General features: G+C 45.0%; 1 protein-coding gene across 2 annotated transcripts in view; it reads right to left on the bottom strand.

Moving 5' to 3' along the window:
- Positions 1-16660, bottom strand: part of LOC119187850 (uncharacterized) — a 193547-nt gene continuing 176887 nt past the window's right edge. For both annotated transcript variants that reach the window (XM_037435944.2, XM_075878749.1), the window contains exon 2: positions 1-2606. In XM_037435944.2, the coding sequence (XP_037291841.1) occupies positions 2332-2606 (275 nt within the window). In that variant the 3' untranslated portion in view covers positions 1-2331. The remainder of the gene's footprint in view (positions 2607-16660) is intronic.

Genomic DNA, 16660 nt, shown 5'->3' with positions numbered 1-16660 from the left:
ACTGCTACAACAAAATTTTATTCGACAGCAAGCAATACAACAAGGTACACTGTAACAACGAAGCATGCAAGACGCTCAAAGTCAAATCGCTTCAGTTCAGTGTGTGCTGCAATATACGCAGCTCATGCTTTTTGCTGCTTCTTTGTGTTACACTTGATAGAGAAAAGTATCGATACAGTGGTCGAATATATCATATTTTACACAAAACGAAACCTATGAGAGACATCTATGATGAAGTATATATTTGGCAAGTCACCAAAGGAAGTGTGGGTACTTCGTAAGGGATCTTGTGTGCATGAAACAAACGCTCACTAAACATTTCAAATATTTCTGTTTGTTTATCTTGTAGAAAACAACTAGGAGTATTCTCAAGCTTTTAAATGTTTTTGTCAGTAAATTTGCGTGATTAAGTAACATTAAGTGCACGAAACTATACGCAACAACACCGCTAGCAAAATTATGCGCGTTTCTAATGTTTTGTAGAAGCAATCACGGTTTGCATACAGAGCATTGCAAGACCGGTGCTTTTGTTTCGTGTAAGAGTATAGCGATGCCTTTGCACCGCAGATGTATATTCTGCAGTGAACCACAGAGATCCCGTAAGCACTGACAAGCTGGGCTCTAATTAGTTTTCGCGCAGCTTAATGCGTGCCCTCTCCTCTTACTTTTTTACGCCTTCGTATTCACGGGCACGCGAATTCGCATCGCACCTGTCTACATCGTAGTGCTTATCACGGATATTTTTTTTTCTTCAGTCGCTGCACTGCATTGGCCTTCACGCTACATATAGATAATCTCCCTGTACGCTATTTCGTATTCACAACAAATGAAAGCGACGCCTCCTCAGACCAACGCTTCATAAGGCGTCAATTTGTTTCTGCTGAAAATGCAAAAAATAAGCATAATAGCAATCATTTGAAACACAAGGATACAATGATTACATACACAGATTCTCAAATTCATTTCAATAACCTGAGAGATATTTTATTGCGTTGAACGAGACGCACGCTCACGAATGTATATCATATGTTTCATACAGGGCAAGAATCATTTCTCAGTAAAATGTAACTATTTAGGAACACTTGCGTCGTTAGTTCTAGGTAACATTTCCAAGCACACTGCAATCCAATGACTGTTGTAAAAAGCGGCCTGTTTTGTTATTTTAAGCGAACAGTTGACTTCGTTTATTTAGAAATTGTAAATAAGCTTGAAAGGACGATAAACCTAGCACTGAATGACGCGTCCAGAAAAAAAAAGAAATTTTAGGAACATGTATACCAGCGTGTGTGCTCGGAAAAACCTACTCCTCTGGTCTACGCGTCCTTCAAGGCTGGATTCTTTGTTCCTTCAAACTACGTACCAATGATCCCAGGACAAGACTATTCTAATACATGTGCAGTTGCGCAAACCTTCATTTTAAAAATAAATTTTGACTACAGTTTGCATTAGGCTGGCTACTTGGGGTGATGTTGTGCTGGCATGAAACTTTATTATATCTATATCGCTGCTTAAAACAAAGCCTCCTCCTGTTTTTTTTTTTGGTTAACATTCTTCTGTGCTTTTTTTTCTGCACTTTTTTTATTTCGCTTTATATGTCCACTTTTCTAGCACTGTATTTATATGGTACTACACTGGAGTGTCGCAATTGCGATCGTTAGTCATTACTACACCACAGTCACAACACTTCAAAAGAACCTGCAGTAAGTGAAAAACTGGAGTTATCGGCGCTGGTCACTAACGGCAACCGACGAGAGTTATAGAAACACAGGAAAACGTTGAACACATCAGCCATGTGTGTTGCGCATGACTGCAAAGGTGGATGGTAAGTGAGAGGTGCTCATTTTGTCGTGTTTTCACGCAATGACCATCGCATCGTTTTTGTTATGCTGACAATGTGATACCTACCACTCCTCTAACGACGCACTACTACCACATCTACGGAGGGGACATCTGAGATTGTGTGACTTAATACTAGGGATAAATTGTTCTATGTAATGACAAAGTAATAAATAAATAAATGAATAAATAAATAAATAAATAGAAGCTGTATCCATGCTTGCAAATGCAGCTGATGCAGCACGCAGAATGTTTCTATAAATCACATGGTCTTCACAGTAATATAGGAAGTGGAGCGGGCCTAATCCACTACTCCAAAAGGAAGCCCGAATCGGAACAAACGAACAAAAGAGAGATGGCTTCTCATTTCTGCCTCGGTAAATTTTTCGTAGGACTGGAGTGTGGGAGACTTCATGAATACAGGCACGTGCGCTGCCTCGCACTGGCGTCGCCTGGCGATAAACGAGCCCACGCGGTCCCTGCTGCTCGGGTGGCCTAGCCCCAGCGCAGCGGGAGTCCGTGGGGCCTTCCAGAGATGTCACTGGGCAGCTCGGGCTCGTCGCCTCCGGGGGTGTACTGGGGCCGCCAGTGGGCGAAGAGGCTGAGCGCCCGCTTGGTCAAGGCCGGCCGGACACCGCGGCCTTCACCGGACAGGTAGCGCAGGGCCAGCAAGTCGCGGGCGTCAGAGTCCCAGGGCGTCCGGTCGCTGGGACGACCAAGAGCCACTACGGCACCCACCGCCAGCAGAAGCAGGGGACACAGCATGGCCGCTGCGCAGCGTAAACCCTTTATTCAGCGTTGCCAGTAAAACACTCATTTGTGTGGCGAAAGTTGCATTGCTATAACTCGCGTGCGCTTGCGTCAAATGGAATGGGGTTTTTCGTTCTGTAACAATTCAAAGCAGGTCTTCTCAACCAAATTTCCTGTAATGATCCAATTCTATTTATCATCTGCGTTCAATCTCGTGTAGCGATGAATATCAGAGAAAGCAAAAGCGTGACATCATCTGAGCTTGCGACACTGCGATGGCGTGCACGTGACGGCATGTACCCAATGAGTGCGTGAATTTTGTTCCCGCATGTGTATGTACCCTTGCTGAAAGTGAACTCACATTTAGTCTCCTCGAGGGGATGCTCTAGAAACGCACTATCACGGCTAAAATGTCATATCTGATGGTCTGCTATGTGCAACTTATTTAGAAAAGGAATTTTCACTGCTGCCTCTATGGGTAATTGATGCGCTGTGTTTGTTGAACAAATCGGGAGGTCAGATCTCCAAGTAAACGCAGAGCGCACAGCCGCAGTTATGTGATATTAATATTGGCAAATAATTAAATACACCGACTAATATGAACCGATGCATCAAAACAATAATCTAAAGGCTAGACGGACACAGTCTGTAGTGAAAGCTTCCACTGTAAAGTACGAACAAAGGACAAAAATGGTGACAAAAACTCCACGCAACGGTGAACAACATGCATTTGGTCGCGTCGTGATCGCGTGTTCCGGCACATTTTTGATTGATATGTGGGGTTTAACGTCCCAAAACCACCATATGATTACGAGAGACGCCGTAGTGGAGGGCTCCGGAAATTTAGACCACCTGGGGTTCTTTAACGTGCACCCAAATCTGAGCACACGGGCCTACAACATTTCCGCCTCCATCAGAAATGCAGCCGTTGCAGCCGGGATCCGAACCCGGGACCTGCGGGTCAGCAGAAGAGTACTTTAGCCACTAGACCACCGATGTGGGGATGCCGGCACATTTTTATACTCTGGTGTCAGTTACCTGTGACAACCCGTATATATATATATATATATATATATATATATATATATATATATATATATATATATATATATATATATATATAGGCGCGTTCGAGGTTTCTAGGTCACTGAAAGAGAAAGGGCCATGTCATGCTTCAAGGTTTTAAATCTTTAGACTGGATCAAGAGGTATGTGTGTGTGTGTGTGTGTGTGTGTGTGTGTGTGTGTGTGTGTGTGTGTGTGTGTGTGTGTGTGTGTGTGTGTGTGTGTGTGTGTGTGTGTGTGTGTGTGTGTGTGTGTGTGTGTGTGTGTGTGTGTGTGTGTGTGTGTGTGTGTGTGTAAAATTACGAAGAATCTCGAATTCAAAACAAACCCGCAGATCAGGACGATAAAGGACGTGAAAGTCTGGCAGATTAATGAAGGAAGAAAATATATAAAAAATCGCAGTATATTCAGGGAGTGAATGATGAGGAGTGGGGTGAAACAACCGTCATCCCTTCCATGCTTCCGTTCGTCCATTCGTTATTGTTTCCATTCGTACGCGCGACCATCCATGCGTCCATCCATGCGTCCGTCCGTCTGTTCGTGCGTCCATATGTCCGTACGTCCACGCGTCTATCCATCCGTCCGCCCGTCTGCTAGTCTGTCTGTCCATTTGTCCGTGCATCCATCTAGTGAACACTGCAAGTACCGCCATCTCCCATTTCGCAGCCCCTGTGGCACATACCTGCTCTAGACCGGGCATGTGCCACTGGTGACCACATACATACATACATACATACATACATACATACATACATACATACATACATACATACATACATACATACATACATACATGCATACATACATACATACATACATACATACATACATACATACATACATACATACATACATACATACAAGGGATGGACAGATCCACGCCTTAAGAAGCTTTGCCCCTCAAAAATAAATACTTACCGTAAAAGGAATGTCACATTAAACGTTATAAAAGTGGGACGATAAACAGGGATAATCAAAAACTACCAGTTAGGATGCTTGAGCAGTTCTGTTTCAGTTATCTTTTTTGCATGCTGCGTCAGCGATTCATCGCTTCAGATCCAGTTTTATGTTTTCATATTATGGTTTCTGGTTGAAAATGCACGATTGTAGAACAGCGTGCATCTGTTTCTTTTTTGTTCGTTTGTTTGTTTGTTTGTAATGTTTCTTTACATCATTGATACGCACAGTTCTTGTGTAACAAATAACCTTCCGCCTAAATTTATTATGATCTAACAAACTGCGCCGGTATATGCACCATCTCTTATATGCAAGGGTCAATCACGAGTGGCAATTACTCTAGTTCTGCACTATATGCAGTGACGGAAGCGCGATCACTGATCAGTCATGATTAATAGATATGCAGGGTTTAACGTCCTAAAACCGCATATGATTATGAGAGACACCATAGTGGAGGACTCCGGAAATTTTGACCACCTGGAGTTCTTTACGTGCACCCAAATATGAGCACACAGGCCCACAGCATTTTGGTCTCCATCAAAAATGCAGCCGTCGCAGCCGCGATTCGATTCCGTGACCTTCGGGTCAGCAGCCGAGTACTCTAGACACTAGGCCACCGCGGCGGGGTCACTGATCAATCAAAGGATCGTCTTACGTGAGACGCTTGATTCGCAAATGCAAGCTGCAGCTAAAACACTAGGAGGATGGAAGTGTTGCGTCCTTTAAGTGAGCGTGAGATGTTTTCAAGTTGTACGAGTGCCTTTCCAGGCGCTAGTTTCTACTCAATCATCGCACGTCTATCCTATACTAATTGGCGTATCGCTCTTAATGAAATATCGTGTTCAAAACAAATGTTTCCATAGTGTATTTTGGGAGAATCGGAAGTGTGGCGCTGGAGGGTGTAAATGAGTCAATTATTTTACTTGAGCTCTTACGTTCCCAATATAACTCGGCGAACATCTATTCGCTTCAACACGCATTGCTTAGCATACCAATAGATACATTCTCACGGATTCACTTGTGGCCTAAAGGCTGACACCTTGAAAGTTGAGCTTACGCAAATTACCACTGTCATCCTCGAAATTACCTATTTTAAACCCTGCTGTGCTGGACGAAAATATCGATCATGAGGATAATGAGGATCAGTCTTTATTATTAAACTGAACACTCGCATAAAACATCTGTTTTCAACAAAGCCGTAGCTTGTAGTTATATTCTACCAAATCGCGAGAACTTATGATCACGACCTGAATTCGTGTATTTCTGTTTTGTTTTTTTGTCAATGTCTACCAAAATATACTTGTATAAGCTTAACACGGGAGGGGGGACGAGGAATAAACTTTATTATCAGAAACCAGCAGGTCTAGGTGGCCGGGCCCAAGCCTCCCATGAGGGGACGTCAAGGGCTTGCCTCGACGCCGCCTTGCGGGCGTGCTGGGTCGCCCAGGTTTGGTAGTCCAGAGTGGGGCTCCGCAGAGCCTCATACTTCGACGAAAGGGTTGTGGTGTTAGCGTGTTTGTACTCTGCTGGGCACTCCCACAGCATATGCGGAAGCGTAGCTGGGTGAGTACCACAGCAACGGCAGTCAGGGGTTGTGTACGCGTCCGGGAATATGAAGGCGGACAGAGGAGGGATACGCGTTCTTTTTTTTTTTTTTTGAAGTAGACGCAAAGTGTTGGCCTGTGCCCGGTTGTCCTGAGAGTGAGGTGAGGGAAAAGCTCGGCGTCTGAGGTGAAAGTAGGTAGTCAGGTTGTCCCTGGAGTCCATCTCGTCTCCAGTAGCTCCAGTGTGGTTGACAAGGCCTCGCGCAAGGGAGTGGGTGAGCTCGTTGAGGTTGGGGAGGCGTGGGTAGACTGGGCCCGCGTGAGCGGGGATCCATGTCAGGGTGATCATGTTATCTTTAGAGTGTGGTGCCTGGCAGAGAATGCGAAGCGCTTGAGGAAAAATGCGGCCTTTGCTGTAGTTAGTGACGACTGAACGAGAGTTGCATACGATGGTGTCACAGGTGGGATCTAGAGTGGCCAGAGCGATGACCACCTCTTCAGCCGTCTCGGCAGAGAAAGTAGTGACGCTGGTTGCATGGTGTAGGACTCCATTGCGTGGGTGACTGCTGCAAAACGTGTCTTGAGGATACTGAGCTGTGTCAACAAATGTGGTGCCAGGTACGTGGGTATGGGCTTTTGTAATGGCTCTAGTGCGAGTGTGGCACCGGACTCTGCTTTTCTCAGGATGCATGTTTCTAGGGATGGGATCTGCGTGGATCCAGCTGCGGATGTTATGCGGAATCGATTGTTTCCGGTCATCTTGCTGATGATACGTGAAGCCAAGTGTGGAGAGAATAGAACGTCCTGTTTCAGTGAGTGTGAGCCGTTGAAGCTCACTGCGTTGTTTGGCTTCGATGAGTTCTGTAAGAGTCTTGTGAACTCCTAGTTGATTGAGAAGTTTGGTGCTGGTGTAGTGCGGGAGGCCAAGTGCTTGCATGTAGACTCCTTGTATAAGTGTATCCAGTTTGTGTTGCTCTGCACGGTACCAGTTCAGATAAGCAGCAACGTAGGTGATGTGACACAGGACAAAAGACTGCACGAGGCAGGGAAGGCTTTCTTTTTTGAGACCGCCTCTTCGGTTGGATATACGTTTGAGAAGACGTAAGGTGTTGTGAAATTGAGCAAAGATCTAGCTGAGGGCCAAGCCGTTAGAGCCATTGGCGAATATAGTGAGACCGAGGCACTAGGAACGTGCAGGATAGGGTTGCCATGTTGAAGGTGAAGAATGATGGCATCACAGGGTTGTTGCTTATGTAGGTGTTTGGCGGGGGGGGAGGGGCAAGGGTGTGGTGGGTGTGAAGTAAGGGGTGGTTCTCTGGTAAATGGAAAGTCCCACCTGCAAACGAGATGTTTTGAGAGTCCGGAGAACTTAACAAATCATTTCGTGAAATGTTTGAGTATCTTGTCCCAGACAAAGCCGCGAAAACATTCGAAAAAAAACTTAACACGGTAGAATCAAATTTATTTATGTGCGCATATCCACCATTATCTTGTGAATAAATGCGGACATCTGCAACTTTGCACGCTCAAAGAAACATCCAGTCATTGCAATATATGGGCAGATCACAGTGCGCAGTGTTGTTTTTGGGGTATTGTGCACAGCATTACGCATGGGGAAGGGGGGGGGGGCTGGTTTTCTCCACTTTACTCACTGAAGAGGGGGGGAGCAGCGCTGCGATAAACCTTCTACCCCCATCCCTCTGAAGAAGAACCCTGCGCGCATGACTATGGTATTCTTTCTTCACCGGTCCAAATCTCATACAAGAGGTGACCGTGTAGGCTCTACCCTGTGACATTCCGGCAACCTTCCTCACGAATTCATAATGACGGCACTTATTTTTCGACCACCGCAGACTAGCAATGTATCGACGACGAATAAAAATAGAGGTGTTCATTCCACATAGGCCTTTGTCCCTTGTGAAATTTCCCTGTCCACGAGCATTGACAGCATGGCATACCGAATAGTGCGCCATTTCTGGGTAGTACTGGTACTCCTTTATTAGAAGCCCAGCTGTGTGGTGTAGCGCAGAGTGTTGTTCGCTCAAACAGCTATCCATGACAGCCTGCTCAGCAATTTGTAGTGAAATGTTGTGGCTAACTTATTTAGCACTGCTGACGGTATTCCTTTTCATACATTACTGTGGTGGGAAAGTGACTAAACTGTCACTAGCGTAGGTGTTAGAAGGCGCAGATCACTGTAATTAGCGTTTTCGTTTTCTCCTCAACCATGCTTTTTTCAGATAATCTCTTATTATTGGGTGGTGCTTTGTACCTATTAGGATTAAATTGCACATTACCCTATAGTGGCTTCTGCCAATGCATAAGTTATAGTGAAGAGGAGGAACTTTGGCCAGGTAACACCACCACCGCTGGAAAGGAAATTGTCTTTGGGATCGATATGACGATCCTGATTGCTGCGGTCAACGACTGCTCTAACTCGTGGTAAACAAGCCACTTTACAACTGTCAGAAGTGCGAAATACTTTGGCTGATAGTCTTGAAACTACGATTTTGCATACTCCTATGAACGATACAGACAATGTGGCACACACAGCGACAATGACAATAAATACCATGACAACGATGTTGGGAACTATATGCGTTCGCTATGTACATGTGCAGCTATTATCATGTGGAATTTTCCATTTTCTTCAGCTACCGCCCGCCACGGTGGTCTAGTGAATATGGCACTCGGCTGCTGATCCGCAGGTCGCGGGGTTGAATACTGGCCGTGGCAGCCGAATTTAGGGCCCCACCACGGTGGTCTAGTGGCTAAGGTACGTACTCGGCTGCTGACCCGCAGGTCGCGGGATCAAATCCCGGCTGTGGCGGCTGCATTTCCGATGGAGGCGGAAATGTTGTAGGCCCGTGTGCTCAGATTTGGGTGCACGTTAAAGAACCCCAGGTGGTCGAGATTTCCGGAGCCCTCCGCTACGGCGTCTCTCATAATCATATGGTGGTTTTGGGACGTTAAACCCCACAAATCAATCAATTAAGCCGAATTTAGGGTGGCGGCGAGAGTGCTTGAGGCCCATGTTCTTGGATTTAGGTGCATGTTAAAGAAGCTCAGGTGGTCTAAATTCCCGGAGCCCGGCACTACGGCATCTCTCAATACTATATCGTGGTTCTGGGACGTTATAATTCAAAGTTTATTATTTATTTTAGCACTTAAAACAACTGATATAACTCTTTCAAAGACATGAAATAATTAACAGCTTGATTTAAACATTGCAACAATAACCAAAAAAAAATCTGGATCGTAAATAGTGCACTGGCTGTCTTATGTGAGCTCAAATAATGAGCGACTTCAACTGTAAACCACGTGTACTAGTCGAATGTTCTAAAAAATAAAATAAATCATCGGCCAGTATTACTGTATGTTTGATCATACTTAGTGGTAACTGATACTTTATTATACGAACCATCTTGAGACCAATAAAACTGATGAAGTGCTCTTTTTGGCATTTCTGAGCCATCTTCATGTCTCATCGTGATTTACAACAAAACGTTTTCGACGGACAGCAACGCTTTGGCTTTTAGCGATAGTAGTCTTTCTCGGCATAAAATAGAAGTCACGTGAGAAATCGAGCCACACGTTTTTACATTTCACGCTAAGAAACGTATCGGTAAAAGCTCCTAATCCAACCGAAGAAATTGATCGTTTCTCATTTAACTCAGATTACCATGTTTCATACATTAGTTCTACCGTTATCCGGGCAACCTTCCGGCTGTAGCAGAAACCATAACTTAATAAGGTTTGAGCAAAAACCATAGCTTCACAATGAAGACAATTTAGTATATATTACAGCTAGGTAATAGCGTGTTTACGTGCATAAAAAAATCACCTGATGAAAATCTCATGAAATGCTTCTGAACCTGATGGCAAATCAACTGAAGTGAATCATCTTTTAGTTCGTGCAGCGTTTATAAAGACCAAGAGTTTAACTAAAACACAACTGACGCGACACTGCATTTTAGTTAGAAAATTGATTGATATGTGGGGTTTAACGACCCAAAACCACCATTTGATTATGAGAGACGCCATAGTGGAGTGCTCCAGAAATTTCGACCACCTTGGGTTCTTTAACGTGCGCCCAAATCTGAGCACACGGGCCTACAACATTTCCGCCTCCATCGGAAATGCAGCCGCCGCAGCCGGGATTTGAAACCGCGACCTGCGGGTCAGCAGCCGAGTACCTTAGCCACTAGATCCCCGCGGCGGGGCTTTTAATTAGAAAAAGAATGTATTCATATATATACAGGTAACAAAAAGACCGAACAGAGGGAGAAATGTGATTGGTCTAGCCCCCCATCTATCTCCTTGAGTGATGTTGAACTGAGCACTTGCGCCTTAATGCCCCTTGTAAAATCTTTGCAGCCCATTAACGGCACTTGAAAAATGAGATAACCTTCCTACATTGGCAGCGTTCATCGACAATGTTCTTATGATAGCATCTGTTTTTTTTTTCATGCGAGCATTTCTTAGTGAACTTTGGTGACTTTGAACTTTATCTATCTATCTATCTATCTATCTATCTATCTATCTATCTATCTATCTATCTATCTATCTATCTATCTATCTATCTATCTATCTATCTATCTATCTATCTATCTATCTATCTATCTATCTATCTATCTATCTATCTATCTATCTATCTATCTATCTATCTATCTATCCACCTACGACTTTTCGCTTTCCTGGCCATTCCGATAATGGTATCGATACCAAAATTGGTATGCCATAACATGGCGGTATGACGAGCATCTAGTCATAACATGAAAATCACAATATGTATGTCGAGAATGTCATGATTTAGATTTCATGGTCTTGCTCTTGTGGTTGATTGATTTGTGGGGTTTAACGTCCCAAAACCACCATATGATTATGAGAGACGCCGTAGTGGAGGGCTCCGGAAATTTAGACCACCTGGGGTTCTTTAACGTGCACCCAAATCTGAGTACACGGGCCTACAACATTTCCGCCTCCATATTGCTCTTGTGGTGGTTTTGTTCACATGACATATTGCAAAACTGGTATGGTATGATATGACTGTATGACGAACATAAGTGACAGACCCTAACGTGGAAACGATAACGTGCATGTCATGTAAGTCATGACTACACGCCACGCTCATGGTGTGCTTGAGGTCGTTTAACTAGCTTCCCATATAGCGAATTTGGTATTACGGGACGTGAATGGATGACGAAGGTATAAGATTGGTGCAAACATGATAATCATGAGATGCGTGTCATTTAAGAACATGGCTACGTGCCACGCTCATGATGCGCTCGCAGTAGTTGCTCAAGCTTCACATATACCAAATTTGGTATTACGTGACGAGACCGGACGACGAAGGTAAATGACACATCCGAACATGATAATCACGAAATGCGTCTCATGTGAAACATGACTACATGCTACGCTCATAGTGCGCTCAGTGATCATTTCGCTAGCTTGACGTACACCAAATTTTGTATTACGTGACGGTAATAGATGACGAAAGTATATGACTGGCGCAAACCTAATAAACGTGACATGCGTATTATGTAAGGACATGACAATATACCACATTCATGATGCAATCGCGGTCATTTGGCTAGCTTCGCATATACCAAACTTTGTAATACGTGACGTGAATGAACGGCGAAAGTATTTGACACGTCTAAACATGATAATCATGGCATGTGTGTCATGTCAAACGTGACTAGATGCTAAGCTCACAGCGTGCTCGCGCCCGTTTCACTAGCCCCACATAATCGAAATTGGTTATTACGTGACGTGAATAGACAACGAAGTTGAACGACACCTCCAAGCATGATAATCTTGACATGGAAGTCATGTACGGAATAATTTACATCCGCCTCGTAACATTGTGCTTTTTTTAAAGTGACATATGAACTTTACTCCATCATGCTTCGCATATCATCTGCTCCCACTGTACGTGGGATCTGCCATTTTGTTCTGGTGCTTTTGAACACACCTATTTACATACACTCTGAAGTATTTTCTATCAGCAGTGTAGATGCGAGTCAATGCATGTCCTGTGTCTTTCTTAACATCTGTGCGGGCATCGTGCCAACTAAGAGGTGCATGCGTACCCGCTGGTTCATTTCAGTTCTAATAAGGAAACCAGTTTGATTACATGGAACAGTCGCAACATTAGTGAATACAATCCATGAGAGATGAATATGTAATATGGGTGTCGCATGGTGTACTGCTGATTGCGAGAAATCCTGATTATGATCAATTTTCTCATCAAGGATTGGCTCCGTATAGTTCCTGCAGCTTGCATGAGAAAGCTTTTCATGGTAGAGAAATTTGATTCAGATCAGGCCTGATCACGATCAGCAGTGACTGTTTGACACCAGTGTAATAAATGAGTGCTCTAGGGCTGCTGCCGCCGAGATAGTCTCCTAATAGTGCGGTTGCCTGAAGGCCGTGGGTGTTCCCACTTGTGACTATTTGGACACAAGGCAGAACTAGTCCAGTAGCGGCTTCCAGCGGTATCGAGTGTGTGTTGAAGTGATCCTTGACAATTTCGCCCAACAAAAGATGTTCTATAAAAAAGAATTACTGTGTTTTCAGCAATTGCACGTAATGGGTGCACTTCTCATAGAATCTTCACAACAGGAAGACCAAAGAATGCATGACAAGCAAGCATTTGATACGCGGGTGACTGAGATTTACGTGGATATTGGGTTTTTTTTTTAGAGGTGTCATGTATTTGTTTTTGTGTCAACCTTGTGGGCACCTGTAGAAAGAGGAATACGAAAAGATAGCAGGAGTAGCCATAAATCAGTAGGCCCTGTTGTGTCTTTTCTTTCCTGCAGGATAAGGGCTACGACAACGCTGCGTCTCAAAGCATGTAGTGTCGGCAGGGGCGCCACTTGCCTGGCGCTGCGCCCTTCCGCCGCCCCGAGCAGCAGCGCGCGAGACGTCTCGGGGTGGGCGCAGGGGCGAGGCCGAGGAGCAAGCGAGGAAGAGGAGGGGTGCCGGCGCGTCCAGTCAGCCCCAGCGCAGCGGACGGGACTTCGGCCGGTAGGACACGAGCGTTGCGGCGCCTTCGGGCGGGTCTTGGTTGACGGACTGCGCGAAGAAGAAGCCCAGTGCACGCTTGGGGCTCGGCGGCCGGTCGGCCAGCTCCCACAGTCCGCTGGAGACCGGAGACACCGTGAGCTGCACCACCAGCACAGCCACCAGCAATGCGAAAGGACCCATCCTGTGCGCGGCCTGCAAACAGCAAGCACAACGCCCAGCTTCAGCGCCCCTGGGCTCCTTCTTCACGCGATTGATTGATTGATTGATTGATATGTGGGGTTTAACGTCCCAAACCCACTGATGATTAGAGAGACGCCGTAGTGGAGGGCTCCGGCAATTTAGACCACCTGGGGTTCTTTAACGTGCAACCAAATCTGAGTACACGGGCCTTCCTTCTTCACGCGCGCCACCCGGGTGCGTAGGGTGAGGAAAAGACGCAGCCCCTGTAAAAGGCATGGCTCTGCCTCTCTAGGCCGGGAATGGTGCAGGAAAATAGGGGAAAGAACGAGCTCACGCGCCAAGTGCCATGCTCGAATACTGCACAAGTGCACTCATGTGCCCTTTACGTTCACTTACTCCGTACACTCCCATTCGAAAATGCCGGAAGGAGAGCTTCACAGGCGAATGAAAGTGAGTGAGCAAGTGAGTGAGTGAGTGAGTGAGTGAGTGAGTGAGTGAGTGAGTGAGTGAGTGAGTGAGTGAGCGAGCAAAAGAACTGCGGCTGTATGAATGCTTGCGTGCTTGTGTTCGTATGTGTTGTTACAATTACATGCGTGCAGGTTCCGTTGCAATTATTGCTAGCTCAGCGCACTCTTTTTTTCACTGCCTTCATTATTTTTTTGCTACAAGTGCGCACATTGTTTGTGTTTTGTTATTTATAAACTTCTCGTGTTTGTATTCTTCTTTGAAGTTTATTGAGATGACATGCTCACAGACGAATATTTCTTTTTTGATCTCATGGATTATGGCTAACGTTTTGTGTCATATTGATACAGTGTCAAAAAAGAAAAATGAACTTATGGTAGAGGGTAGGCAAAAGACGGGCCAGTGAGAAACTACGAAAGTGAAACTTGGCGTCAGGCACAACTGCAGGTAAATTAATTTACTAGGTATGCCACCCACTGCGCCGTGAAGCGGAGAAAAATAACAATGCAAGTCCCAAGACTGATCACCAACCGTCTTACATTAAACTCGAAATGCAGCAAAACAATCACATAGTGTCTATGCCTGATTGGCTTTCATACAGCGAGTAAAGTACTATGTCATCTCTCTCTCTCTCTCTCTCTCCTTAAAAAACTATAAATAGGCACTCATTGTCTTTGCAGCCAATTCCTCGACCGAGGCGGAAAGACATTGCCTTTAACTAAATCACTCAGAAATGAATAATTAACGAGTATATTTCAATTAACTTTTCTATTATCAATTTCGAGGCAGTTCTTTGTTTGGCGAATTTTTTCTACGTCAAAACTTATGGCGAGGCTTGTTTTTAAAAATCGAAAAAATTTTGCGTAGTTTCAGAGATCCATCGTCGGATTTCCAGACCACGATGCCGGAGGAACCGAAACTGAACGCACCGGAAAGGCGGTCCCTGTGCTGCGTCACGCTCGAACTTCCCTTTACGTAATTCGAATGATGGCGCGTCGCGCGAGAAACATTGCGTCGTGCTAGCAAAGCATTACGACCAATGGTCCTTCGTGCGTGATTTGCGCTGATTGTCTGATTCAACTTCTGAAATGTGCCAGACTCGATAGCCGGTGTTCACTCCCCTGGCACGGTGCCTGCTGTGGCGTATTTCCCTCTCTGCGAGTATAAATGAGCGCTAGACGCGGATGGCTTCTGCACGATGCGCGAAGTGCGATAATAGGAACGCATGCGAAAAGGAGGCTGATTAGGGTCGTGTCTCACTGCGATTACGTAAAAGGAAGTTCGCGCATGACTCAACACAGAGACCGCCCTTCCGGTGCAACGGGTGCATTCAGTTTCGGTTTCTCCGCCATCTTGGTCTGGAAAGTACACGAAGGTTCTCCGAAGCTAGGTACAATATTTTAGGTTTTTAAAAACAACACTCGCCATATTTTTGTGACGTAGAACAAATTCCTCATATAAACCACCGCCATAAAATTTATAATAAAAGATCATCAAAAGATTTTCTTAAATAATCAATTCTGAGTCATCTAATTGTTGGCAAAACCTTTCTACCTCAGCCTAGAAATTGGCTGAAAAGACGAAAAGTGCCTACCTATTATAGTTCTGTCACCATGTTCACATGATAAGTTTGGCTCTAGGCTAGAAGTGTCAGACGCTGTTTAGGGAGTGCTTTAGCTATGGAATTTATCTAAGTGGTTAATTATACTAGAAGTTAGAATAGAACTGTCTTGTTACCATGCCACTATGGAGCGAGAGCCACTGCGAACGGGGACTACGTCTGCAAGCGACGTTGCTTCCCGACACCAGACAGTTTAGCATTAGCGTGATCGTGGGTGTAAAGGGATAAAGTTACCTTGCCGCAAATTGCGCACCGCGTGTTTTAGTACTTAACTGCCCAAACAGGGACGGCGTCGTCACCTAGCAGAGGATGAATGCCTTAGAAAAAACAGAAAAGAAATGAAACTAAAGATGATTGCCTATGTCCCCACATGCAGCGATGTTACTAAACTTTTAGTGGCAATAAAAGTAAATGAGTATTGATCACGTACCGAAACCGAAAATTTATTTACCATGGTCATGTCATCAATCGCATTTCACTACAGGCGCGTAACAGCAAACATGATCGAAAAACCATCACGTGATCCAGCAGTGAGGTGACGTGCTTATTCAGCGGTGGACGGTGTGATAGGACGCACTAATTGCTCACGCAACCTTGCTCTGAGGAAGAGCCAAGAAAGCGGAGCCCCAGCAAGGGAGCTCTCTGGGTCTCATAACGGAGCTTCACCACAATAAACGCTTCTCAGGTAAGGAGTGTTTCATTTTTCGACCCAAGAGAGATTCCTAAATGAAGACAGTCACACGTATACAACTAACGTAGGGCCTCGCGTGAGTTCCGGCAGGTCAATGCGAAGGCCTTTCAACGTGCCATAAAGAAGTATTGCTCTCTGACGCAAAGAAACCTAGCGCGCGAATGCAGTTTGAAGTAATGCCCACACATTCTCGTTTAATAAGTATACCAGACCGTGTTTTTCATTTCACAGATTAGTTGACGCTAGGCGTGGGAAAAAAATTCCGCCATATCAACGAAGTGAATGATGATGAGTGGGCGAAGCTCCGGAGGTAAACCTGGTAAACCATGAATCCTCTGTACATTTTGCCCACTCGATTTTATTACATCGCTCCCCCTAGCGTACGTCGCCGCACTAAATCGAACGATTGCCTTCAACCAATGACACGCGCCATATGTGACATCATTCCTATTTTATAAGATCTCGCGTCTTTCATCAACTACAAGTACCGCTTTCTAGTTTATAACATCTTGCA

The sequence above is a fragment of the Rhipicephalus microplus genome, chromosome X, assembly GCF_043290135.1.
Source record: "Rhipicephalus microplus isolate Deutch F79 chromosome X, USDA_Rmic, whole genome shotgun sequence".
In the NCBI taxonomy this organism is placed as follows: Eukaryota; Metazoa; Arthropoda; class Arachnida; order Ixodida; family Ixodidae; genus Rhipicephalus; species Rhipicephalus microplus.
The sequence above is the reverse complement of the archived record's forward strand: the minus strand, read 5'-3'. Positions and strand labels throughout refer to the sequence as shown.